Source organism: Orcinus orca, chromosome 6 (genome assembly GCF_937001465.1).
Source record: "Orcinus orca chromosome 6, mOrcOrc1.1, whole genome shotgun sequence".
Taxonomy (NCBI): Eukaryota; Metazoa; Chordata; class Mammalia; order Artiodactyla; family Delphinidae; genus Orcinus; species Orcinus orca.
In genome coordinates, this window is record NC_064564.1 from 45,159,126 (window position 1) to 45,187,103 (window position 27,978).

General features: G+C 37.3%; 1 protein-coding gene and 1 long non-coding RNA gene across 2 annotated transcripts in view; one reads left to right on the top strand and one right to left on the bottom strand.

Annotated features, from left to right (window-relative positions):
• The window catches only part of LINGO2 (leucine rich repeat and Ig domain containing 2), a 200,250-nt gene extending 172,285 nt beyond the window's left edge, over positions 1-27,965 (top strand). Inside the window, exon 2 of the mRNA XM_049711031.1 lies at positions 25,799-27,965. Coding sequence (XP_049566988.1) covers positions 25,835-27,655 — 1,821 coding nt within the window. The 5' untranslated portion in view covers positions 25,799-25,834 and the 3' untranslated portion in view covers positions 27,656-27,965. The remainder of the gene's footprint in view (positions 1-25,798) is intronic.
• Positions 238-25,831, bottom strand: LOC117203380 (uncharacterized). The gene is made up of 7 exons (XR_004486117.2): positions 25,630-25,831; positions 24,751-24,871; positions 17,673-17,917; positions 16,921-17,081; positions 16,016-16,149; positions 1,410-1,554; positions 238-764 (listed from the first exon to the last, which is right to left on the bottom strand). It is a non-coding gene; the product is annotated as an uncharacterized LOC117203380 (long non-coding RNA).
• Positions 27,966-27,978: the final 13 nt, after the last annotated feature.

Sequence of the window (27,978 nt, forward strand, 5' to 3'; positions counted from 1 at the left end):
AACTTAGATCAAAAAATATACAGAAGGTTCTGCAAAATATCATGGGAGTGGTCCAGCTCATAGTGTATTCCTGTCACACAGAGAATTCTTTTCCAGCTAGGCCGACTCGTGGCCCAGCATCTGCTCTCTTGGGAACTGTAGAAAGGGTACAACATTTAGATTTGCACCTTCATACAACTTAATGAATCTCCTTCCTACAACTTAAATCCTTTGAAAAAATGAAGGTAAAATGTTTGAATAGTCTTTATTTTAGAAAGAGGGGGCCGTACAGTGCAGTGGATAAAAGTAGAGATGACAGAGCCAGACCTACTATGAGCATGTGACATCAAGTCCATTTCCTAAGGGCTCTGAGAATCAATCGTGTCATCCAGCAAACAGATGACAGCAGTACCTCCTTCATACAGTTGTGAGGAGTACATGAGATGATACACAGAGAAGCCAGCACAGTGTCTGGCATAGAAATTATAGCTATTTCATTATTCAGAGGTTTTCTGAATTCAGGTAATTTGGTCTCAAAAATTATTCTATGGAAATATAAACTCTGGATGTGCCTAAGCAGAAAGGGGTACTTTAAGTCATGATGTAACAGTTCTATTGCGAAGAGGGACTCTGGTTCAAAACTGGAGAAGTCTGTCTTGTAAGAATGGTCCATGATCCTTCCCAGAAAGCTGACTTCAGGCAGAGACGTTGAGGACAGGTCCCTCTGTGGGGAGGGCCAAGCAGCTCTCCACGTGACATTCGAACTCAGGCACCAGCTTCATCTGCTGTAACAAAGGATAGTGAGGCAGGCCATGTGCCAGGAAGGAAAGCCCCTTCCCGTATTGTTCTATTTCACTGCCGGAGCCATCATTTCATTTACTTCCGTCTTATGTTTGGGCAGGTTCACATGTGGCACTTTTACAGCCTGTGTGGAAAGCTAATTAGTAATAATTCAGTTAAAGTCAATGCTTTTCTTTTGGCAAGGACATTGTGGATCAATTTTAATCGAATGTGTCCAGTTCTATTGGAATTATAAACTCTTTCACAGTATTAGAGATACTGTTAAATCCACATACTTTGTACAACCTGAATGGGATTAAAGACAGGCAACTAATCTCCCCTGCATTTTCTTATTGGGAGAAAGAGATTTTTTAAACACATTTTTTTACAATTTTCAAATTATTTAGAAACTCACGTCCCATTTGGCGTGTAAGAGATTTCTGTCCCAACTAAATTCAGTGTTACTAAAATGCCCTAAATGTGCAATCGATTTATCAAAGCCAATTTTAATTACCTTTTTCATTAACTTTGCATCCTAGAAGTTGTGTTGGATCTAATCCCACTTGACCCAGTGATGTAAGTAAGACAGTTATTAATGTCCCCATTTGATAGATAAGGAAACTGAGAGATGGAAAAGTTAAGGGTCTTACCCAGTTAGTGTCAGGATCAGATATAAGCCAAGGCTCCTACCTCATAGTCCCAATAATATCTCGTCATATATAAAGGCTTTCCAAGAGATACAAGCCATAACTATGCCTTTCATCTGTCCACATATGGATATGTCTCCTTTTCTTTCTGTTGGCCGAATGAAGAGAGCAATTGAGCAACATCAAACCACTAGCACAGCTAAAAATTGGTCATGGTGGGAGTATTTACACTATGGAAATTAGAAATGGATAGGTATCTGCCTATATGCCATCATGTTAACCAAGGCAACTACGCAGATATTCTAGAAATCTACCACAAGCATTCTGATTTGGCAGGTGCTAGTGTAGACTCCAATTTAGTATGCTTGGGATAGAACCCCCAGATCTATATTATATATATACATATATAAAATTTAATTTATAATATTTATAGTACAAATTTTAAATTGTGTATCATTCAAAATTCAAAAGGGACAAGAGTAGATATAATAAACATTTTCTTTCCCACCTCTGCCTCTCATCTACCCAGTTCCCTTCCATGGAAGTCACCAATATTATCTTTGTATTCTTCCAGAGCTGTTTTATTCACATACAGTCAAGACATATTTAAGTATTTTCTCATATTTTACACAAACGTGCATCATTTTAAACAAGCTCTACAGGTGATTCTGGTACAGCTAATCTTCAAATGATCAGTCAAATCCTCTGGAAAGAAAGCTAACTCTTCTGGAACTCAGGAATTCCTCGTGGTAATCTCGAACAGTGGTTCTCAAATTTCAGTGTGCATCAGATTTACCTGTAGGGCTTGTTAAAACACAGACTGCTGGGCCCACTACCTTGAGACAACTCATCTAAGGCAATATTTATTAAGTACTGTACTCTTAGCTTAAGTCAACTGCCTTCCCCAAATACATCACGAGGGGCCATAAAAACAGCAGTATGTGGTCCTTGTAGGTTGCAGGCACTGTTCTAAGCACTTTACATATATTAAACTTGTTGAAGCCTGTGACAATACTATGAGGTAAATACTGTTATTATCCTATTTTACAGAAGGAAAATTGAAGCAGAAAAGTTAAGTAACTTCCCAACTTCATTCATTCAGGTGGCAGGTGGTAGAACTAGTCTGACTCAAGAACCCACAGGCCTAACCATTAGTCTGTACTGCCTTCCAGTCCTCAAGATGAGGCCTAATAGACACTTGCTCTCAAATCATCAGCACCACATGTGATGAAGAGTGTCTCTCACTTTACTACATAGCTCCCAAATGTGAAAATGTAGTAACACAAAAGAAAAATTAAATATGTATATTTTAAACAGAAGAAATTTTCGTTTTAAGAAATGCACATAAAATTATATTAGTTTCTCTTGTAATGAATTTGAGAATTTTTCAATTCACTTGCAGCTCTTCAGAAACAGTTTTGTAAAAGGAGGCACACCAGGATTTTGTACTCAATAACAATATTTTTTAATTTAATTTTTATTTTATATTAGAGTATAGATGATTTACAATGTTGTGTTAGTTTCAGGCATACAGCAAAGTGATTCAGTTATACATATACATGCATTCATCCTTTTTCAGATTCTTTTCGCATGTAGGTTACTACAGAATATTGAGTAGAGGTCCCTGTGCTATACAGTAGGTCCTTGTTGATTATCTATTTTATATATAGTAGTGTGTATATGTTAATCCCAAACTCCTAATTTATCCCTCCCCCCAAGCTTTCTCCTTTGGTAACCATAAGTTTGTTTTCAAAGCCTGTGAGTCTGTTTATGTTCCGTAAATAAGTTCATTTGTATCATTTTTTTAGATTCCACATATAAGTGATATCATATGATATTGGTCTTTCTCTGTCTGACTTACTTCACTTAGTATCATCATCTCTAGGTCCATCCATGTTGCTGCAAATGGCATTATTTCATTCTTTTTTATGGCTGAGTAATATTCCATTGTATATATGTACCACATCTTCTTTATCCATTCCTCTGTTGATGGACATTTAGATTGCTTCCATGTCTTGGCTATTATAAATACTGCTGCAGTGAACAACTGGGGTGCATGTATCTTTTCGAATTATGAATTTCTCTGGATATATGCCCAGGAGTGGGATTGCTAGGTCATATGGTAGTTCTATGTTTAGTTTTTTAAGGAACCTTCACACTGTTCGCCATAGTGGTTGTACCAATTTACATTTCCACCAACAGTGAAGGAGAGTTCCCTTTTCTCCACACACTCTCCAGCATTTATTGTTTGTAGACTTTTTGAGGATGTCCATTCTGACCACTGTGAGGTGATACCTCATTGCAGTTTTGATTTGCATTTCTCTGATAATTATTCATTCCTGATCTTAGAGGAAATGCTTTCTGCTTTCCACTGTTGAGAATGATGTTAGCTAAGGGTTTGTCATATATGGCCTTTATTTTTAATATTTTTTTAACATCTTTATTGGAGTATAATTGCTTTACAATGGAGTGTTAGTTTCTGCTTTATAACAAAGTGAATCAGTTATACGTGTACATATGTTCCCACATCTCTTCCCTCTTGCGTCTCCCTCCCTCCCACTCTCTCTATCCCACCCCTTTAGGTGGTCACAAACCACCTAGCTGATCTCCCTGTGCTACGCCACTACTTCCCACTAGCTATCTATTTTACGTTTGGTAGTGTATATATGTCCAAGCCACTCTCTCACTTTGTCACAGCTTACCCTTCCCTCTCCCCATATCCTCAAGTCCATGCTCTGGTAGGTATGTGTCTTTATTCCTGTCTTACCCCTAGGTTCTTCATGACTTTTTTTTTTCCCCTTAGATTCCATATATATGTGTTAGCATATGGTATTTGTTTTTCTCTTTCTGACTTACTTCACTCTGTATGAGAGACTAGGTCCATCCACCTCACTACAAATAACTCCATTTCATTTCTTTTTATGGCTGAGTAATATTCCATTGTATATATGTGCCACATCTTCTTTATCCATTCATCTGTTGATGGACACTTAGGTTGCTTCCATGTCCTGGCTATTGTAAATAGAGCTGCAATGAACATCGGGTACATGACTCTATTTGAATTATGGTTTTCTCAGGGTATATGCCCAGTAGTGGGATTGCTGGGTCGTATGGTAGTTCTATTTTTAGTTTTTTAAGGAACCTCCATACTGTTTGTCTGGTTTTGGTATCAGGGTGATGATGGTGGCCTCATAGAAAGAGTTTGGGGGGTGTTCCTTCCTCTGCAATTTTTTGGAATAGTTTCAGAAGGATAGGTGTTAACTCTTCTCTAAATTTTTCATAGAATTCACCTGTGAAGCCATCTGGTCCTGGACTTTTGTTTCTTGGAAGGTTTTTAATCACCATTGCAATTTCAGTAGTCATGATTGGTCTGTTCATGTTTTCTATTTCTTCCTGGTTCAGTCTTGGAAGATTGCACCTTTCTAAGAATTTGTCTCTTTCTTCTAGGGTGTCCATTTTGTTGGTGTATAGCTGCTTGTAGTGGTCTCATATGATCCTTTGTATTTCTGTGGTGTCCATTGTAACTTCTCCTTTTCATTTCTAATTTTATTGATTTGAGTACTCTCCCTTTTTTTTCTTGATGAGTCTTGCTAAAGTTTTATCAATTTTGTTTATCTTTTCAAGGAACCAGTTTCTACTTTCATGGAACCAGTTTCTACTTTCATTGATCTTTTCTATTGTTTTCTTTGTCTCTATTTCATTTATTTCTGCTCTGATGTTTATGATTTCTTTCCTTCTACTAGCTTTGGGTTTGGTTGTTCTCTTCTCTCTAGTTGCTTTAGGTGTAGGATTAGGTTGTTTATTTGAGGTTTTTCTTATTCCCTGAGGTAAAAGTGTATTGCTGTAAACTTCCCTCTTAGAACTGCTTTTGCTGCAGCCCATAGGTTTTGCATCATCGTGATTTTGTTCCCTTTCATTTATTTTGTGATTTGATGACTATCTTTAGTGTTATGTTTTGACTGCTTTTTCGTTTTTGTGTGTATATCTATTGTAGATTTTCAGCTTATGGTTACCATGAGGTTTTGATATAGCTATATATATAGATATAGATATATAGTTTTAAGTTGCCGGTCTCTTAATTTCAACTGCATTTCCAATACCCTGCATTTGTGCTCTCCTCTTCTCACAATTGCTAGTTTTGATATCATATTTGTGGTGTAGATGATTTCCTACCTTTACTGTATGTTTGCCTTTACCAGTGAGCTTTCCTATTTGTAATTTTGTTTCTAGTTGTGGCCTTTTCTTTTTCAACTAGAGAAGTTCCTTTAGGATTTGTTGTAAAGCTGGTTTGGTGGTGCTGAATTTTCTTAGTTTTTGCTTGTCTGTAAAGCTTTTGATTTCTCCATCGAGTCTGAATGAGAGTCTTGCTGGGTAGAGTAATCTTGGTTATAGGTTTTTCCCTTTCATCACTTTAAAAATATCCTGCCACTCCCTTCTGGCCTGCAGAGTTTCTGCTGAAAAATCAGCTGATAACTTTATGGGGATTTCCTTAGTATGTTATTTGTTGCTTTTCCCTGTTGTTTTAGTATTTTCTCTTTAATTGTTGTCCATTTGATTAATATGTGTCTTGGCATGTTCTTCCTTGGTTTTTATCCTGTATGGGAATCTCTGTGCTTCCTGGACTTGAGTGTTTCCTTTCCCATGTTAGGAAAGTTTTTGGCTACTATCCCTTCCAGTATTTACTTAGGTCCTTTCTCTCTCTCTTCTCCTTCTGGGACCCCCTATAATGTGAATGTTGTGTTTAATGTTGTCCCAGAGGTCTCTGAGACTGTCCTCATTTCTTTTCATTCTTTTTTGTCTATTCTGTTCCATGGCAGTGATTTCCACCATTCTGTCTTCCAGGTCACTTATCCGTTCTTCTGCCTCATTTACTCTGCTATTGATTCCTTCTAGTGTATTTTTCATTTCATTTATTGTATTGTTCATCTCCTTTTGTTTGTTCTGTAAACCTTCTAGCTCATTGTTAAACATTTCTGTATCTTCTCAGTCCATGCCTCCATTCTTTTTCCGAGATCTTGGATCATCTTTTTTACCTTTACTCTGAATTCTTTTTCAGGTAGATTGCCTATCTCCACTTCACTTAGTTGTTCTTCTGGGATTTCATCTTGTTCCTTCATCTAGAACGCATTTCTCTGCCATCTCATTTTGTCTAACTTTCTGTGTTTGTGGTTTCCATTCTGCAGGTGCAGAACTGTAGTTCCTCTTGTTTCTGGTGTCTGCTCCCTGATTGGTAAGGTTGGTCCAGGGGCTTGTGCAAGCTTCCTAGTGGGAATGACTGGTGCCTACCCCCTGGTGGGTGGAGCTGGGTGTTGTCCCTCTAGTGGGCAGAGCCATGTCAAGTGGTGTGTTTAGAGGCGGCTGTGGGCTCGGGACAACTTTAGGTAGCCTGTCTGCTGGTGGGTGAGGCTGTGTTCCCACCCTGTTGGTTGTTTTCCCTGAAGTGTCCCAACACTGGAGCCCACAGGCTGTTGGGTAGGGCCAGGTCTCGGTGCCAAAATGGAGACCTTTGGGAGAGCTCACAATGATTAATATTCCCTGGGGCCTCTGCCACCAGTGTCCAGTGAGCCACAGCCATCCCCTGACTTCCCAGGAGACCCTCCAAGACCCACAGGTGGGTCTGGCCTAGGCTCCTATGGAGTCACTGCTTTGCCCTGAGGCCCAGTGCATATGAAACTTGTGTGCACCCTCTATGAGTGGAGTTTCTGCTTCCCCCAGTCCTGTGGAGTTCCTGCACTCAAGCCCCACTTGCCTTCAAAGCTAAATGCTCTGGGAGTTCCTCTTCCCTATGCCAGACCCCCAGGCTGGGGAGCCTGACATGGGGCTCAGAACTCTTACTCCTGTGAGAGCTTCTGTGATATAGTTGTTTTCCAGTTCGTGGGTCACCCACGTGGTGGGTTTGGGATTTGATTTTCTCATGAAAGCGCCCCTCCTACCATCTCATTATGGCTTCTTCTTTGTCTTTGGATGTAGAATATCTTTTTTGGTAGGTTCTAGTCTTTTTTTGTTGATGGTTGTTCAGCAGTTAGTTGTGACTTTGGTCACAACTTGGTGTTTTCGTGAGAGGATGTGAGCTTAAGTCCTTCTACTCTGCCATCTTGTGTCTCCACCCTCCGGTCGATAACCATTTTTTAAATACAGGGAATTTGTTAGCACATTTGATCACATAAAGTTTATATACAAAATTATATACGATATATAAAATACTGCCCTAGTTAATATATATGAAGTTATTTAATTCAATGTGGTAGGTTTCAGTTACTTATGTGTGTTCAATCCAAATTGTACCAGTTTTGCAAGAGTCAATTGATAATTTTTCACAAAAAATTATCAATATGCTGATATAAATATGCTGATATCATGTCAGGTAGATATGGGCTTTAGTGGGAGTATTTACACCATAGAAATCAGTAATGGCTAGAAAACAGGGTACTTTTTTCTTTTGGAAAACTGGCTGTTAAACATTTACCAGCACACCACTATTCCAGTAGGTCAGGTGTCCTGAACCAAACACACACATTTTCCTTAAAGGGCACTTTTAAAAAGAAAGATATTTTAAATAGTACGTTACTAAGACTGGCACATTAAGCAGAGAGTTAATCACAGTATTGACTTCTTAACTCTAATCACTGAATTCTTGCCAGTAACCAAAAATGTGGATTAGTCACACAGAATTGATCTCTTATCCCTTTGCTATTATCTAAATAACTATTTCTGTAGTCAGAGTCCCCAAAGCTAAACCCATGCGGAAGAAAAAGTGTCCCCAGGTCTTTACTCTTATAGTCCTAGAATGCATATCAGAAGTCTAGATATTTAATAACTTCTCTGGCAACAAAATGAAGCATGTGGAGTGTGTCTGGGGCAGATTTGATAAGTTATCACAGTGTTTCTAAACCTCCCATCTTTCAGTCTTACAGCAAATATTTTCAAAAAACAAGTAGCATTTGGGGATTTTCTAGCATTAAATAGGCTTGGAATTCCCCAATTAGGCTGAGAATAGTATTCATATATTTCTCCTAGTGACTCTTTTTAACCCCTAAAGTGATAAATTAACTTTCTCTTCACTCACCTTTATGATGGCTGCAGTTTCAACTTTTGAGTAAATCAAATGCATTTAATGATATTTTAATTACCTACTCCTTGTTTGTGAAACCCAACTATCAATGGTCAAAAATTACATTCAGTAAATAGGAAGAATAGTGCTTTTACTCTGGGAACTTTGAGTGTTCTGATAATCCCTGAATAAAAGCATGCATTACTGTGTGGCAAGGAACGCAGTCATGGTGACTGGCCTTGTGTGGATGGTGTTGCAGGTTTGTCAAGGACTTTCCCATTATCCCAATAAATAGTACCCATAGGCCTTTGGTGACTTAATAGGAAGCTGACTCTGCCTTATGTTTCCATGCATTCCTGTCCTTCTACAAAACTACACACGTTCCCCAGCACTCAAAACCCACCCAAAAGCTTTCTCTAGAGACCTGTGTTGACTCCTAATAAAAGAGTGCAGAGAAATGAAAGGTTTTCAATTGGAGCTGTTGACCTCAATCCCAGAAAGACTATAAAGGGACCCAGATGGTGTTGTCACAGAGGACAGCAGCTCAGAGCAGCCTCTCTCCTGCATCCCCAATATAGCAGCCTGGGACCTTCATTCTCACTGGTCCAGAAAATACAAAGTCAGCTCCCTCATCTGGAATACCCCAAAATTTCTACTTGGATGAAAGACAGTAAGGCCTTTTATTCTTTAAATTGGCCTCGCTGGTGAAGAGATTATAGATTGGTGGTGGTGGTGAGCCACATTCAAATCCCAAGGTTTCCATCACTGGACAGGTCAGTGTTATCCCAGACTCTGCACAGTGGAGCATTGACTTGTTCAGGACAGGTTGTTAGAGGACTCTGAGGAGGATTTTTGAGAAGATAGAGAAAGGAGGATTAGGATGAAGAGGGGAAACATTCCCTTGTTAAACAAACTTGAAGAAAGCCTTTCTCGTGTCCCAGGTTTCCTAAACATTGCTATTCTCTTCAGACAACTTTATCTAATTAACATCTATTTTTCACTTCTTTATGCAGTAATCAGAGTTCAATTACCAGAACCCAGCTGCTGATGCTAAAAAATACTGGAAAATTATATTCATACAATAAATCCTTAGATGCCCTCACCGTCTCCTAAACCAAGACAAAGGAGTTTGATTACTCAACATCCTTCTCTTTCTTTTACCTACATACCTTCATTCCCCTTTTATAAATCCTTCTGTGACTTTGGTTCCATTCCAGGACCCATTATTGAAGTCCCATGGCGAGAGTGTCAAAGAAAAGAATAAAAACAAACATAAACACTAACATAGACATTTCCATCTAAGGATAGTAAAGGACTTAAATATGTACATAGTCTAATATTTTTTATTTGTCTTTAAGGACTCAAACTTAATTTGAAGAGCATTTTATCTAAAGTTAATATTCATGTGTCTGTTTGCTACAGAGAATTTTATTCTCCAGAGGAAAAATGTCCTCAGTTTGCACATTCTTTAAGCGTTAGCTTCATAAGAGATGTGGTCTTTGAAATCCTTCCCAAAAGGTCTTATAAACAAACTTGACATATGATTAATTAAATGCTTAATTATTTTGATAATGATTAATTCTTGAAAGGTCAAATTTCTAATTCCATCAAATTACTTTTTGTGTGCAGGAGGTCACATTTTATAATACTTTGGCCACCCTAAGTCTTTGTTTAAATAAGATGGGAAAGAGGTAAGGGAGAGTCGGAAGAAAGGAGGAAGATGGAATGAGAAAAAGAAAGAAAGAAGGAAAAATGGAGAGAGGGAGGACTAAAGAAAGATAAGGGATGAGAAAAGAAAGAGAGCTTGTGACTTTATATGATTGATGTGAAGAATACAGTTAAACAGGCTTGTTATATAGAACTTGGAGTGTGACTTTGCTACTTTAAGTAAAAAGAGGAGAGAACCAAGATTTGGTAAGGGCTTCCTATCTGCCAACTACTCTATGTACTTAATTTATTTAAAAATCTCAACCAGTAGTTGAAAGGTAGAGATACTATCCTTAACATTATGAAACTGAGACTCCCTGAGTTTACGTGCCATGGTTAACATCTCCCCAGTTGCAAGATCAGGCATTGGAGTCAGGTAAGACTGTCCAAAATTTCCCATTCCCTTTCCATGTCAGCTATTTTCATGATGTGTCTGTTTCCATAGCATACCATTATGCCTGGTTTCTTGATAGCTGGTTGCCAATTCCAAGTCTTTGAACTTGGCTTCCCATTATAACATTTTTGAAAGAAAATAGCACAGTCCACTGTACAAATTTCTCACACTGGAGTTCAGAACAAGGATTGAGAGTCAAAGGCGGTATTTCCTCAGGTTTAATAGAAGTCAAAAGCATCGCTCTTCCCAGGGCAAAAACAGAACACAAAAATCAATGTTGTTTACTTAGGGTAACTTCTTACTGTTCCAGTCCCCTGGCTGTAAAGATAACGTAGCCCTCAAAAGTCAGGAGAATTTGCTCAGTTCTAACCCCAGACCATTTACTTAATCTTAGACAATTTTTTCCTAAAACTAGATTAATCAATTAAGATCAAAAAATATATTTTTCGTCATGTTGATGTTGAAAGAACTCAGTTTTGAGGTCAGCATCCAGGGGAAGAATAGTTGTAACAGAACCCCTGAACCAAGGGAAACCCCAGCCTGTCATCATCAGGAGGGAAATCTACATGCTTCCGGGATAGTGGCCAAATGCCTCCTTTGACTGGGACAGTTCACGTTTTTTTACCTGTTGCCCAGAATATTATGAATGGTGCCCCCCCCCCCCCCAGCTGCACAGGAGTGTCCCAGTTTGGGTGGTATCCTCTATGGTCACTCTACCTGTATAAAACCTAAATCACCAGAGTGGACACAGGTGTACCTCCCCCCAACCTTGGGTTTTGCCTTAGTAAAGCTGAGGCCTTAGTAAAGCTAAGACCAATTATATAACAAATGCTGCTTATGTAATTCATAAAATATGTTGAAAAATAGCAGTTCTTTGTTTCTCTGCTATGGCAGACCTACATTTTTGCAGAGATGGGCAGAGGAAGCCCAGCTAGGCTTTGGAGTCAATGACAGAGCTGGGTTAGAATCCTCGCCCTGCCACTTGCTACAAGAATGGCCTTGACCTGGCTGCTCAGCTCTCCCTAAGGCTCAATTGCATATTCTATCAAGAGACTAGGAATAATACCACCTACCACCCAGGGTTGTTTTTACCAGTGTCACTAGGGCTTTAGAACCACAGAGACCTTAGTTTGAATATCACTTGTACCACTTCTTTGCTGCACCACCTTGGATGAGTAAATTTAACCTAGAGACTCAGTTTTCTTGTCTATAGAAAATGGTAACAAGAACAGTTCTTATCTCAGAGGGAGGTTATTTTGACGACTAAATAATATAATGCATATAAAGTAAGCATCTAATAAATATTTTAATTGTCATCATTTTGAAATATAATATGGGGAGATACTTAAGGCCTATAAATTGTTAAGATTGCCTTTTCTCTGGACCCACATTATTAGGTACTAACTGGCCTAGTTTAAATCACAGTGGTCTTATCTGAAAACCAAGTTAAGATTTCACCTGGTTTTAAATGGTCAACCAAAGGTTCACATAAACATAACTTATGAATTATACCCCTGAATTGGCTGACGTAAAACCTCGAATGACATTGCTTTCCATGAAACAAATTTAGAATTTGTAGAATTATTTCCTTAGGTATGCTGTTTTATACTCTCTGAGCTCTTTCATACCTTATCTGTTTTTCAGCGTCATGTTTAGTCATAAAAAGTCTCAGTTTGCCGAGCCATTTATTGGTTTTCTTTCTACACAGTTTATCCAAATGAAGATAATTAGCATGTATATTACATAAAGGTAACCATAATATTTAAGATGTGATTCCCTATGATTCCAGAAATGTTTACCAAAATATGAACTGGCAAACATATGTAAGCCTCCTTAATATGTGTATATATCTATAGCTAGATGGATAGATACACACACGTATCCGTGATGTATATATAGTGTGTCTTAAACATAAATAATATGAATGTGTAATCTCCAGGGAGACACACAGATACCAAGTCAATCTAAAACACACACATGTATATATGTGTATATAAATTAAAGTTCTCAGCCTTGTGTATATATTTTCAATGGAAAGAAATAAACAAGAAATTGAGATGTGATTTCTCTGATCCCTCATTAGAAATAACTCAGTTGAAGGACGGAATATTCATGAATACTCTATCAGCAGCAACTGATGCCAAGCAATAAGATGAAAGGAGATGCCCAGGGCTGCATGGAGAGGAGAGGGTATTAGAGGAAGGAGACGCGAGTTAGAGAATGTTGAGAGTGTAGGCAGAGGGCTTGAGTGCACGTCCCTATTCCAGCATTTGTCAGGTATCTGACTCTGAAATCATCCTTTCAGTCTCATTCCTCCTACAAAATTCTAACTGAAATATCGGAAGTGAAAAGCTTGTTGCCTATTTATTTCCCAAAGTGTGGGATGCATTCCAATGCGATCCTCTGATTTTAGCAGGTACAAAATGTTGAGTAACCCTGAATTAATGAGGATAAAGTTATTCCCTTTTGAGTTTACTGTCAATCTTCTGATTACAAGGAAGAGTCGGTGTAAAGACCTCTCCAACCCTGGCCATTGTCCCAAATGGAGATCCGGTCTCTGGCTCAGAGCCTTGGAAGATAAGAAATTTTAGCTGGAACGTAATATTATTTTGTTTCCATTGTTTATGTTTTTAAAATTATTTCCCATTTACTACTTTCCATCCTGGTTTTCCGTTTAAAATCGTATGGTAAATTTTTACTTTTAGGGTATTTAGGTTTTAAAAATGAGTTGATTTAAATAATAGTGCACACTGATTTAACAAAAATCATGCCATGGTAACAAAGGACTGGCATCTGGAAACATTGTGCTCCTGTTCTTAGTACCTATTCGTAAAGGGTTACCATGCTTTGGGCAAGATACTGTCCAAAGCACAAGAACACTGTCCTCACCCTTTTTCATTCAGGACACAAATAGGCACCTTCATGTATGAAAAGAGCTACTGCACAGATCATATAGACTGAGGCTTATGTGCAGTTCCCTTTCTAGCATCTATGACTTGAGTCCTTTTCCACTGACTTACCCTAGATTTGTGCTTTGGAGGCACCATGGTTGAGAACTGCTATTCCATTAAGGTACTTGGATGCCAACTCAAGGAGCACAGATTCTAGTAGAGAAGATACGATATGTACATACATAATATATGGTGGGAAATCATAAGGTAGTTATAGAGCACTATAACATTGACAGGGAAAGTAGAAAGAGTAACCAAAAAGGGGACCTGCCTTCTTTCCTAACTTGATAATGATGTGGCCGGTTAAGTAAAAGCTATAGCAGTTCATGTCTATGTCTCAGTTATCCACTAGAACAGAGGCTTGCTGTGATTGAATTTCAAAAGGCTTTCATTATATTTTTATGTTCTGTTCATTTTTTCAAAGGAATGTAATGCACGTTGAAAACATTTTTTAAACAAAAACAAATAAACAAAAAAAATCCCACAATTGATAGATTGTTGCTACAAGTAATGGGTATTTATTCTGACACTTAACATTTTGGTGTATTTCTTTTCAATCTTTTGTTTGATGCATAAGGCTATTTTCCTATAATTATATTCATAGTATAGATACAAATTTATATCCTACTTTTTTTACTTAACATTTTTACATGTAAAAATTTTCCAAGTTATTAAATATCTCTTATAACCATGATTTTAATTCCTGCATAATCATTTAAGGAGATGAATTACAGATAATGTAATTATTTCTCCATGACTGGACATTGTTTTATGTAATATTTTAACATTAAATAATGTAGTAAAATGCATCTTTGTTTAAAGTTGTAATTTGATTCTAATTTGGGAAAACTGAATCATTAATTTGTTTACTGGACAGTTTCCCTACTAGACTATTAACTATTTGAGAACAAGAATTGTATTAACCCTACGTCCCCAGCTCTCTGCCTTGAACATACGAGGTACTTATAATGTGTTTATTGAGTTGAATTGAATATACTTTCTTTTTGGGTAGTTTCCCACTCTTTTCTGGAGGAAATTCAAGCAATCATTTGGCAGCCATCAGTTGCTAAAATAAAGTCAAGTATCTACTAAAGTTAGAGGCAAAAATCTATTAGAAGTGTCTTGAGATATAAAAATTACATGTTCTTGCTTAGCTTTTTTGCTTTATAGCTTTCACTTCATTTGCCTTCATTTTCTCATCTACAAAGTAGCTAGAAAAATGATAAAATTCCTATCACCCAGCAATCTAATAATGATTTAGTTATACCTAGTTGTACTAATTAGCCTTAGTTATACTTAGTATACTTAGTTATACCTAGTTGTACTAATTAGCCTTAGTTATACTAAGTCATTATTAGCATTATTAGTATGACAGTATTCTTAACAGAATAGGCACATAAATGGAAATATTAGATGCAACTCTCTTATCTGGCAAAGATGGTTACCTCAGTTTTCTCATTTGTAATATGAGATACTTAATAGACATTAATATCTACCTTAATAAACAAATCCAGTGCTTCCAGATCGCCTTTCCCTGAAAGTGACTATTTAATCAGGAAAGGTTGTAAGTACTCCCTTCAATGGAGATTTTAGATGTCTAGAAGATATCATTTGTAATATTTCCTTTCTCTAAATAATAATGATAATAGTTAACATGTATAGAGATCCGACTTCATATATACTCTCATGTTTTATTCTCACAATAACCCAGTAGGTTAGTTACAATTACTCCCATTTTAGAGGTAAGAAAACTGAGACTAAGAAAGGGCTAAGATTTAAACACATTTTTATTGTTGCATACCTATGTTCTTAGCCATTACCTTATACCGCCTTACAGATTTGGAGCACTACATAATATATTTGTGAAGCCATCAGAAGCCAACTACAATATATTTAATAATATTAATTTCAAAGAGACACATCTCAAAGCTAGACAAAAACCACTTTCATCTGTAAAAGATTTAAGTAGAACAGGCATATTCTGTATGTCCAAATATTTCTATGTAGGCCAAAAGGAGACTCAGAACTATAGCAGAAGAGCAAATGATTTGCATTTCAAAGAGATCAAAATAAACACAAGAACAGAGGGCGCTCCACTTTCAGGAAAGATTAAACAGAAACAATTAATGACTCTGGACAACCTTTACTAATTGTTTACTAGTCACTTGAATGCAAAATGAACTCATGTTTTGAAGTAGATATAGTCCAGTGGAAAGCTGTTTCAGAACCATGAAAAAAGATACCAAAGTTTAGCTGAGAGGGAAGATGAGGGAATTCTGTTTTTCTCTGTTCTTTTTTTTAAAAAAGCATTACTATTAAAAAAAAAATTTAATAGTTATAGTTGCTATCATCTATTTGAGATGAATTGTATTTAGTGCAAATGTATGAGAAAGGATGGAAGTAGTACAGGGTAAATTGTAAGAACTCTGCCTTTGAAGTAAAAATTGCACAGAAATACTGGCTCCATTACTGACTAGGGCTATATAATCTTAGATAAATGACTCACAGGCAAGAAGGGTGCTTCCGCCTTCTCCTCAAGTCAGGAGGAAAGTGCTTCAACAGGCTTTGTGGAATCCTTCAGAGTCTTCCACTGTAGTTAAGAACACACCATGACTTCAGTCTGACTTCTTCCTGGGAAATCTAAAGAACAATTGTTAAGCTAGATAGCCTCTCTGTGGCACAGTAAAGGAAGTTGCTGCTGTATTGGGATTTTTCTACATTGGTGGCGGTTTTTTCTGGGCAAATGAGTTTTCCCCATACCAAATGAGGGCAACATGCATGAGAAAGCCAGTAAGGACAGTGTCTTAGGCCCTCTACTATAATGCCATCTGGGAGGATAATGGGACCTCAGCAAACATTAGCTGGAGGTAAATATTCCTGGGGACTGTGGGATGACTACTCAACAAACCAGAATAGAGACTGACTCATCCAGGTCAAGGGAACTACGAATGAGATATCCCTTTATTGTGGCTCCCAAGGAGCCCTAGAAATTGCCACATAAAAGGGATCACTTTAAAATCTACAAGTCCCAGAGAACATTAAGTTATCTATGACGGTTCTAGTTAAATAAGAACTTTCCTGATCTCCTTACCCCTTCTGAATTAGCCATAAACGGAGGGTAAAATTTAAGATGCTATGTGATGACATACATGAGTCCTGCTTGTTCAGTTTACTAGCTGTATGATCATTTCACATAAATTTCATTGCATTAAATCACATTAACAGCTAATTTTCGTACAGATAGAATCTCACATCTATATAGACTATAAATCAAATGATAATTGCAAGCATCTAACAGTCTCTATCCAAGTGACTCAAGATCAAAATGCCATCTTTAGCTATTTACAGAATTGGTCATCTGCATATGATTAATTGAGAGGTATCTACAATGGTGGATAGCTGTTTCCCTACCTGCAAGAGCCACTGAGTAATTTTATCATTCCACTTGTGAGTTTTGTTTTAAAAATATAAGACATCAGATGCCTTCCAAACCTGGCTTTCATGTTGGCTGTTTCCATTTCCCCCTTGAATGTTAAAGAAGAGTCTTGATATTGAAAGCTTCCCTTTCCTCCCTATCAAAAATAAGTTGAGAGAAAAAGGTAAAAATACAATACTTTGGAGGTTAATTAGGGATCACATAAAAGGATAATTTTTATTTTGCAGAAAAACAGTTCAAGTCCAATGTTTCCTGCCAGGTCGGGGACTTTGGGGTTCAATCTCAAGTTCACTCAGGTCCTTCGAAGAACTTAGGTAACCCTGGTGACGTACACTAAAGACTTAAAGTAAGATTGATTTCTCTTGGTTTTCAAATGTCTTATACAACTTTCACAACTCTTCAGTGTCTGATTTGGGCACAGACCAGTATTTATGAATTTGTGGTTTTAGAAACCTGGAAGTTACCATCTCAGACATACTTTGGACACTTTTTTCATTAAATCCTCTACTTTCTTTTCTTCCCCACCTTACCTCCCTCGTCACCCACATCTCTCCATTTGGGAAATAGCTTTACTGGAAATAAATAAACAAATGAATCTATCATTTGGTAGTGTGAAGGTTTAAAGAGATTTCTGTGCTATCCATTTATTGTTTTGTGCCCTTGTTCAGTTGCCAGTCAGAAAACTAAATTAATCATAGAATTCCCAGGCTAAGAAATTTATCATTACCTTATCAATCATCAAAGCAGCTGTTTCTCTTCTAAGCTTTCTTTTTCAACAACATACAACCACCATCACCTCTTTCTTTTCTTTCTTATGTTTGTTTTTGTTTTTTTAAATGATGGCTGTTTGTTTGAAACTCTCCTTTTCTCTTTATCACTGTATCATCCTTTTGAGGATTTCCTTCTCCAGTATCTTCCAAATCTGTCCTCAGAGGAAATCCGTGTCTTCTTTGCAATGCCTTCTGACAGATACTGTTTCAACAAACAAACCATTATCCCATTAAAAATTTGCAATAATGGCAGCTCTTTATGTACTAGTCACTTACATACACCATCTTTAATCCTCACATTTATCCCGCTTTATTACCACAAATTAACGTAGAAGATAAAGAGAATCACAGATAGTATCAGCTTACCCATGTCCCACGTCTAACAAACGTCAAACTCAGTTTGAGCCACGTATTTGCGTCCAAATATTGTTTTTATTTTTCCATTGCTTCCTTAAGTCCTTTATGGTCGTTTTTTGTTTGTTTCATACTTTTAATAGAATGAGTTGTAAAATACACTCAGCACACAAAAAGTTGAAGTATGAAAATATCCAACTTCGCACACTAGGTTGAAAAAGGTACTCGTCATTGCGCCTAAGAGTCCCTTTGATCAGAATTAATAGAAAGGCCCTAGTCGGCTTCCTATGGATTTTAGTTTCCAGCTTTATTCTTAATGAAATGAAGTTCATCTTGTCAAACCGTCGTCACAGTCAGACATTAAGAGAAAGCTTTGATTACAAGACTTCCGCTGACAGTGGAAGCTAAATGCAGTCAGCAGTTTGCCCTTCTAGACTAAAACTGAGAAATATTGTGATGAGAATAATAAAGAACAACCTTCCTACACAGTTTCCAAACCACATCAAAGAACTGTGATGAGATATGGCCCCATATTATCTACTTCTGCTTAGCTGAAAGACGGAAGTAGAATGGGGGAGCTGTCCAGACCAGAAGAGAGCTCTCCTGCTGCCTGCTTGCTGAGCCCTTATCCATCCTTCTTTGTGATGGTCCTTCACTTTGGAACCAAAAGTACCAGTTTTTTAAGGAACAAGATACTTGCTTCTATCCACCTTTAGTTGAACTCCTTTCTGGTTAAGTTGCAGCCATGATTGAGTTAGATACTGTCATTTCCATGTTGGACGTAGAGCCCGATTAAGGGATCCAAGCAATAAAATAATCTTTCCCTAAAACATCACTGAAATAAATCAGCTAGGATGTCAGTTATCTCCTTCTCTAACTGGTGATATGTAGATTGGACAGACTCTGCCAGAAAAGACTACACTCTGCAGTGGAATTTATAAAAAATAACTCATTCTTTACCATACGTCAAAATAAACTGACAAGTACAGAGTGTGTAATAAAACTTTTATCTTGAACGTAAAATCTGTAATAGACAGTACATTTTCCCTGCCTTACCAAAGAAATACCCAAATATTTGAAAAATATTATTTTCAAGAAGTAGAAAATCATTTATCTGCCCACACATCTTGGCCCAGTGATGGATACATTTGTAGGAACTAGGAATTCCTCATCCTGTTACTGTTAAGCTCGCCATCTCAGTGAATGACACCAGGTCCCATCCGGTTGACAGAGGGCTAGACATCATCTTTGCCTCTTCTCCTCCACCCCTCACAGTCAATCCATAAAGAAAGCATTTCTACTCTGTCTCAAAACACCTCTCGAATCTGTCCATTTACTAAAGCCTACTCCTGTGACCCTGCTCGAGACCACTTTGTTCTGGCTTGAATTAATGCAACAGCTTCCTGAGTTTCCAGCTTCAAGGTTTCCCCTCCTGCAAGTCTATTTTTCATGCTGCAGTCAGATTAATCTTCCCCAAATGTAAATCTGTTCATATCACTCTTTAGCATAAACCACTTTAATGGCTTGCCATTGCCCTCAGGATAAAGTGCAAACAGCTTATCACACTTTACAAGCCCCTTGTAAATCATTCCCCTAATTACCACTCAGCCTCTTTTCCTCTCCATTTCTCTTGTGTTTTTGCTCCAACCATCCTGAACTACATACTTTAATCCCCCAGTCACAGAGTGTTCTCCGTTGTTCCCATGTCTCTGCACACACTGTTCTCTTTGTCTAGAACTCACTATACCTCCCTCCACTAAGGATGGTGGGGGGTTGCAAGGCTACTATATATTTTACCTGAAGCAATTCTTTAAAAAGTGTAAGTAAATTGTGGTAAGTTAGAGAGGTATACTCTAATCCATACAGCAACAAATAAAAGTAATGTAAATAAATACAGAAAGAAGAATTGAAACGCATACTAAAATCTAACTGTTTAAAACAGAAGACAGGAGAATGAGAGGAGCAAAAGAATTCAAGAGATTAGCAAAATGGCATGCTTAAATGCAACCATAATAGTAATTATATTCTATTTAAACGGGCTAAGCAGTCTAACAAAATGCAGAAATTGCAGATATCATCAGACATTAAAAAGCTAGATGTAACCACTTGCTGCCTACAAGAGATGCTCTTAACTACAAAGACACAAATATGTTGAAAATAAAAGAATGGAAAAATATATACCACGAAAACATTAAGCTTGAAAAGCTAGAGTGGCTATATTAATCATTCAAAGCGACTTAAAGACAAGAAGTATTACCAGAGACAAAGACAGACTCTTTCTGATGATAAAAAAAAATTCAATAAATCAGAACTGAACATCTGCTTAATATCAGAACTTCAAAATATGTGACACAAGAACCTACGTAACTTAGGGAGGTATAGACAAATTCACATACATATCTGGAGATTTTAACACGCACCTCTGTCACTGATAGAATTACTTAGAAAAAGTTCCCAATCCTTATTAACACAAGCAACCATATTAATCTTCATGACTTTTGCAGACCACAACACCCCAAAACAGCAAGTACATATTTATTTTAAGTACACATGGAATAGTAATTAAGATTGATCGTATGGTGGTCCATAAAACAATCTCAGTAGATTTTAGAAGGTTGTCATTTTGCAGTTTGTTCTCTGACCACAACAGAATTAAATTAGAAATAAAAAACAATAAGAATCTAGAAAAGACCTAAATACTTGGAAATAAACTAACTCAAAACTAAACCATCCATAGGTCAACGACGGAAACAACAAAGTAAATTTGAAAAACTTTTTGACTGAATGATAATCTTTTAAAATAATATTAAAATTTGTGAAGTGCAGCTATGGCAGTCCTGTATAAATATCCTGAAGGGATATTTATACTTTTAAAAGCTTAAAGAAAAAACGTCCAAAATTAGTGATCTAAGGTTCTACCCTAGGAAGTTTAAAAAAAAAAGAGAAAGCAAACTGAACCCAAAGTAAATAGAGGGACAGAAATAATAAGCATAAAACAGAAATTAATGAGAAAATATAAGTAAAAGTTTGTATTTGAAAAGTTCAATAAAATTGACAAAATTCTAGCTAAACTTATCTAGAAAAAAGAAATTCACAACTTAGCAATATCAGGAATGAAAGAGATGACCTAGAGAGCTTACAGACATTAAAAGAATAATAAGGGAACTTTATGGCTTCAGGCAAATCTGATAGCTTAGATGAAATAGACAAATTCCTTAAACAAATTACCGAAACTGACACACACAAAATAGATTATCTAAATATTTCAATATAGGCAGAGGAAATTGACTTACCTGTCAAAACATTCCCACAGAGAAAACTCGAGGCTCTGTTGGTTTCACTGGTAATTTCTATCAAATATTTTAGAAAGAAATAACAATCCTACACCAACCCTTTAAAAAATAGAAGCCAAGGAAATATTTTCCAACTGATTTTATGAGATCTCTATTACCCATAGTAACGCTACACAAATACATCACAAGAGGTCTAAAAACCAGAGAAAAAATTCTCATGAAACAGAAAATTTACCAAATACTAGCAAAACAAACCCAATAAAATGTGTGTGTGTATATATATATATATATACATACACACTTTATATAAATGGGGTTTATCCCAAAAGTTGAAAGTTGGTGTAACATTCAAAAAAATCAATATTATTTACCATACTAAAAGAATAATAACAAGACCACCCGAATAGATGCAGAAAAGCATTTTTCAAAATTCAATAACTCATTTATGATAAAAATTCTTAGTTAACTAGGAAGAGAAGAGAGCTTGCTCAATCTAATAAAGGACATCTATATAAAAAAAGAAAAAACCTACAGCTAACATCAAACCTAATGGTGAAAAAAAAAAAAAAGGAATGGTTTCTCTTAAGATTAGGAACAAAGTAAGGAAGATAGCTTTCAGTACTTCTGTTCAACATTATCATAGGCACAAACATTATCAAAGGCACAAAAATAAAGGCATAAAAGTTAGAAAGGAAGAAACACTTGCTGAAGGAAATTAAAGAAGACCTGAATAAATGGAGAGTACCACGTTCATGGGCTAGAAAACTAAATATTGTTACAATATCAATTCTCCACAAAAACCTATAGATTCAACACAACTCTTATCAATGTCCCAGCAGACTCTTAGAAATTGGCAAGTGACGCTAAGATTTATATGAAAATTTAAATAACCTTTAAAAATATCAATGCAAATTTGATCCCTTATTGTAAAATATATCCATGACATTTTACATGTCAAAGCAATTACAAAAATCAAAGTAGTTTTGTTTTTCTGTTTATAAAAGTAATACAGGTATATTGTGGAAAGAAAGAGAATGCACGTAAAGTTATAAGAAAATGGAAATCACATTTAATCCCACAATCTCATAATAATGGTCAACACTGTCATTATGTCATCCCAATTTTGTCCTTGCCTACATATATATAAACATTAATATATATTCACACAAATAGGAGTATATATCTATTTCATTTTTCCATGTTAATAAGTATAGACCTTAGTCTTATGTGTTATTGGCTACGTGATATTTTATAGTATGGTTGTATCTTAACGTATAACTAAACTCCTACTATTACATATTTCCACTTTTCCTATATTCTATACAAGCCTGTACCAAACATCTATGTACACCTATGTTAAATTATTTCCCTATGATACGTTGCTAGGAAAAAAGAAAAGCTTCATAAGATCTACCCTCTTTTTATGGAGGTGGTACATATGTTTATGGCATAGATTGTGGTGATGGTTTCATGGATATATACTTATCTCCAAACTCAAATTCTATACATTAAATATGTACAGTTTTCTGTATGTCAGTCATACCTCAATAAAGTGGTTTAAAAAAATAAAATTTACAAGGAAAAAAATGTTTCAAAGGGATGAACATATTGAACTTAGTTTTTTTAAAATTTAATTTATCCATTAACCGCCTCATTGTTGTACCTGAACCTCCTGAAGATTATACCAGTTTATATTTCTTATATCAGTTCCTTCTACTCTTGTTAATTCTGGGCAAAAATAATTATTGAACTTTGTCAATCTGATAAGCAAAATGATATACCCCTGTTGTTTAATTTGTATTTCTTTGCTTACTAATGAAGTTAGCCAGCTTTTCACATATTTATTAGCTGCTTTTAGTTTTTATTACATTCATTGCCTAGTTTTCTATTGACATTCACCTCTTGTCCTTATTGATTAACAAGAACCGTTTGTTTAGTACTATGTTTAATCCCTCATCTATTATAAGCCTAAAAGATATTCTCCATTTTAGCAATGGCCTTTGTGTTTGTGTCTGTTGTTTATTTGTGTGTTATAATTTTTTAACTACACACAATTGAATAGATTCTTCTCTTTCATGGTTGCTAGGTTTCATCACAGAAATAGGCTTTTCAGTTCTATTATTGTAATATTAATGAATTTTCTTCTGATTCATTATTTGTTCTTGCATTTTAAACTTTTTTCTAGAATTTATCTTATTGGAACCAGTGAAGTTGATGTGCAAATTTTCCCACTAAATATCTAGCCACTTATATTTTTCTCACTGGATTAAAATGCCACCATTCACATATACTGACTTCTCAAATGTATTTAGATATAATTCCTTACTCTTTCTGTTTCATTAACTCTGTATTTTTGTGTCAGCATGATACTATTTTTTATTAATTTTTGTAATTTATGTTTAAATATTTTGTAGGGTAAGTCTGTTTTCATTATTATTTTTTAATATTTCTGATATTTCTCATATTTATATTCTTCCAAATGAACTTTAGAATTTTTCAAGTCAAAAATATCTCTTTGAAATGTATATATTTACTAAGAATTAATGTCTTTATAATATGGAATCTTTCTATTGAAATATATATACTATATCCCTCTTTTTAGTAAGTTTTATTTTGTTTCCTTAGTAGGGCTGAATGGTTGTAATACTTTGTGTATTTCTTGTTTAGTTTATTCTAAGGAATTTAATTTTTTTCAGAGATGCTGTGACTGGAATCATTTTACACAGTAATATTTTCTAAATGATTTATATATATGAAAATTATTTTCATCTTGTAGTATGTTAATTTACTTATTCTCTTTGTTCTAATAATTTTTCAGTTGATTTCTTTTGGTTTTCAAGACAGATTTCAGTTTGATCTACAAAGATAGAATTATTGGAAAAGATGTGGCAAAACTAAATCTGTGTTCTCTATAATTGATTTGGTAGCGCTTTTTGCATCTTCACTTTTTTTCTGCATTTTAAGGCCATTTGCCTAGTGATTCAGTATTAAGTTTGTTCCTAGTTGTTTTTGTTTTTTTTTTTTGTGGTACGCGGGCCTCTCACTGTTGTGGCCTCTCCCATTGCGGAGCACAGGCTCCGGATGCGCAGGCTCAGCGGCCACGGCTCACGGGCCCAGCCGCTCCACGGCATGTGGGACCCTCCCGGACCGGGGCACGAACCCATGTCCCCTGCATCGGCAGGCGGACTCTTAACCACTGCGCCACCAGGGAAGCCCTAGTTGTTATTTTTTATGGATAGATTTGTTTAGATGTAGACATAGCTATACATACAGACAGAGACATATATGTAAACATTGACTGGAGAATTATACTCTTACAGCTCAGCAGCAAATGCTGAAATTTCATCAAATACTTTTTTATCTAAAAATATTGTCTTAAACAACTTACCTTTGAGTAAAATATGGTGTTTTTGGATGAAGTGCACCCCCAGGGATCTCAGGTTGAGAAGCACTGCTCCATAACACACCCCTCGCTATTCAGTTGAGCCGGAAGTTCAGTGTCTGCTTAACTATATACATTTAAAACATACTCATTTCCAATCTCATTTGATACCTATTTAACTTCAGGTTAACATGTTTACTGGGTTTGAATTTAAATATGAAGAAATGATAGTCCATTTATTATTTAAAAACATTTTTTTCCTTAAAATGATGACTCTTCTCACTCTTACATATTTAACCCAAAATCTTAAAGAAAGCATTTTCATCATCAGAGCGGCTATGATGCCTGGATTCTGCCTCATCTCTGTGATAAACATGAAGATTTTGAGGATCTTTTTGTTTACCTCAAAATAGAAAAACCCTTCATAAATCAAAATTTACTGAATTATGAAAGAGGTACACCTTCTAATTGAAAGGAACTTTTTAATAGAAAACTTATATATGAAGGTAAAAAGTCTCATCCTCTTTCTCTGAATGTAACTTTGTTTTGTACTTGGAACCCAAGGGCCTGATGTTGAATGAAGCTTCTGTTAGCTTCATTCTGAACAGAGGATGACATTCCCAAACATCAGAGATGCAGACACTGATTCAAACTGAACAGGTGTCCTCTTAGCCATTGACCTCTGCTTCGGTCCTTTGAGTTCAAAACAGAACCTTTTGTGAAATGTATTGTTTTGCTCCACAGTCTGTGCCAGACACTGTCATAGTCTCTTTGCAGTTGTCCAATACTGAAATTGTCATAACTCTAGGAAGCTACTATTATCATCCCCCTCATTTCCATTTTACAGCCAAGAAAACTGAAGTACAGGGAGACGCAGTAACTTACCTGAGATCGTGTAGCTAACAATGGCAGCTCTCAGGTTTAAAGCTCAGATCTGTAGCGTTCCGAATCCAGGGTCTTCTTCATTGTACTCACTGTCTCATTTATGTCTCTTTACCTATCTATGTCCTAACTCAATTTCTCTTCCTCCTTTCTTTGGCCCCTTCTCCTGCAGGCCCGTGACCAAGGTGTAAGACTAAGAGGGGGAGTCATGCTTCACACGGCCTTATCATGTTGGCAGCCATTCCTGGGTCTGGCTGTGGTCTTAATCTTCATGGGATCCACCATTGGCTGCCCTGCTCGCTGCGAGTGCTCAGCCCAGAACAAATCTGTTAGCTGCCACCGAAGGAGACTGATCGCCATCCCAGAGGGCATTCCCATCGAGACCAAAATCTTGGACCTCAGCAAGAACAGGCTGAAAAGTGTCAACCCTGAAGAATTCATTTCATACCCTCTGCTGGAGGAGATAGACTTGAGTGACAACATCATCGCCAATGTGGAGCCAGGAGCATTTAACAACCTCTTCAACCTGCGTTCCCTCCGCCTGAAGGGCAATCGCCTGAAGTTGGTCCCTCTGGGGGTCTTCACGGGCCTCGCCAACCTCACCAAGCTTGACATTAGTGAAAATAAGATTGTCATTTTACTGGACTACATGTTCCAGGATTTGCATAACCTGAAGTCTCTAGAAGTGGGGGATAATGATTTGGTTTATATATCACATAGGGCCTTCAGTGGGCTGCTTAGCTTGGAGCAGCTCACCCTGGAGAAATGCAACCTAACAGCGGTACCAACAGAAGCCCTCTCCCATCTCCGCAGCCTCATCAGCCTGCATCTGAAGCATCTCAATATCAACAACATGCCCGTGTATGCCTTTAAAAGACTGTTCCACCTGAAACATCTAGAGATTGACTATTGGCCCTTACTGGATATGATGCCTGCCAATAGCCTCTATGGTCTCAACCTCACATCCCTGTCAATCACGAACACCAACCTGTCCGTTGTACCCTTCCTTGCCTTTAAACACCTGGTCTATCTGACCCACCTTAACCTCTCCTACAATCCCATCAGCACTATCGAAGCAGGCATGTTCTCGGACCTGATCCGCCTTCAGGAGCTTCATATAGTGGGGGCCCAGCTCCGCACCATTGAGCCTCACTCCTTCCAAGGGCTCCGCTTCCTTCGTGTGCTCAATGTGTCTCAGAACCTACTGGAAACTTTGGAAGAGAATGTCTTCTCCTCCCCTAGGGCTTTGGAGGTCCTGAGCATTAATAACAACCCACTGGCCTGTGACTGCCGCCTTCTCTGGATCCTGCAGCGTCACCCCACCCTGCAGTTCGGTGGCCAGCAGCCCATGTGTGCTGGCCCAGACACCATTCGTGAGAGGTCATTCAAGGATTTCCATAGCACTGCCCTTTCTTTTTACTTTACCTGCAAAAAACCCAAAATCCGTGAAAAGAAGTTGCAGCATCTGCTAGTGGATGAGGGGCAGACGGTCCAGCTAGAATGCAATGCTGATGGAGACCCACAGCCTGTGATTTCCTGGGTGACACCTCGAAGGCGTTTCATCACCGCCAAGTCCAATGGAAGAGCCACTGTGTTGGGCGATGGCACCTTGGAAATCCGTTTTGCCCAGGATCAAGACAGCGGGATGTATGTTTGCATCGCTAGCAACGCCGCTGGGAATGACACCTACACAGCCTCCTTAACTGTGAAAGGATTCACTTCAGACCGCTTCCTTTATGCAAACAGGACCCCTATGTACATGACCGACTCCAATGACACCGTTTCCAATGGCACCAATGCCAATACTTTTTCCCTGGACCTTAAAACAATACTGGTGTCTACAGCCATGGGCTGTTTCACATTCCTGGGAGTGGTTTTATTTTGTTTTCTCCTCCTTTTTGTGTGGAGCCGTGGGAAAGGCAAACACAAAAACAGCATTGACCTTGAGTATGTACCCCGAAAAAACAATGGTGCTGTTGTGGAAGGGGAGGTGGCTGGACCCAGGAGGTTCAACATGAAAATGATTTGAGGGTCGACCACTCCAGCTATGGTTTCCGTGTCATTGTTGGTAACCAGTTAAGACAGCCTGGCACAGTAAAGCACTAGGTTAAAAGGCAGCTAGGTGCCGCTGCCCCTGTGTCAAAGCAGGGTCCGTGGAAGCAGGAGGACTTCTGATGGAGACTCGCCGCCTCAAGGCAGGCATGTGTCAGAGCCCTTCACACAGTGGGATACTAATTGTTTGCATTGCAAATATTGGCATTCTGGGGATCTCAGTAATGAACCTGACCTTTGGCTTATGCTCATGGACAGTTATTCAACATTTTCTACCACTGCAAAAACAAAAGAATAAAT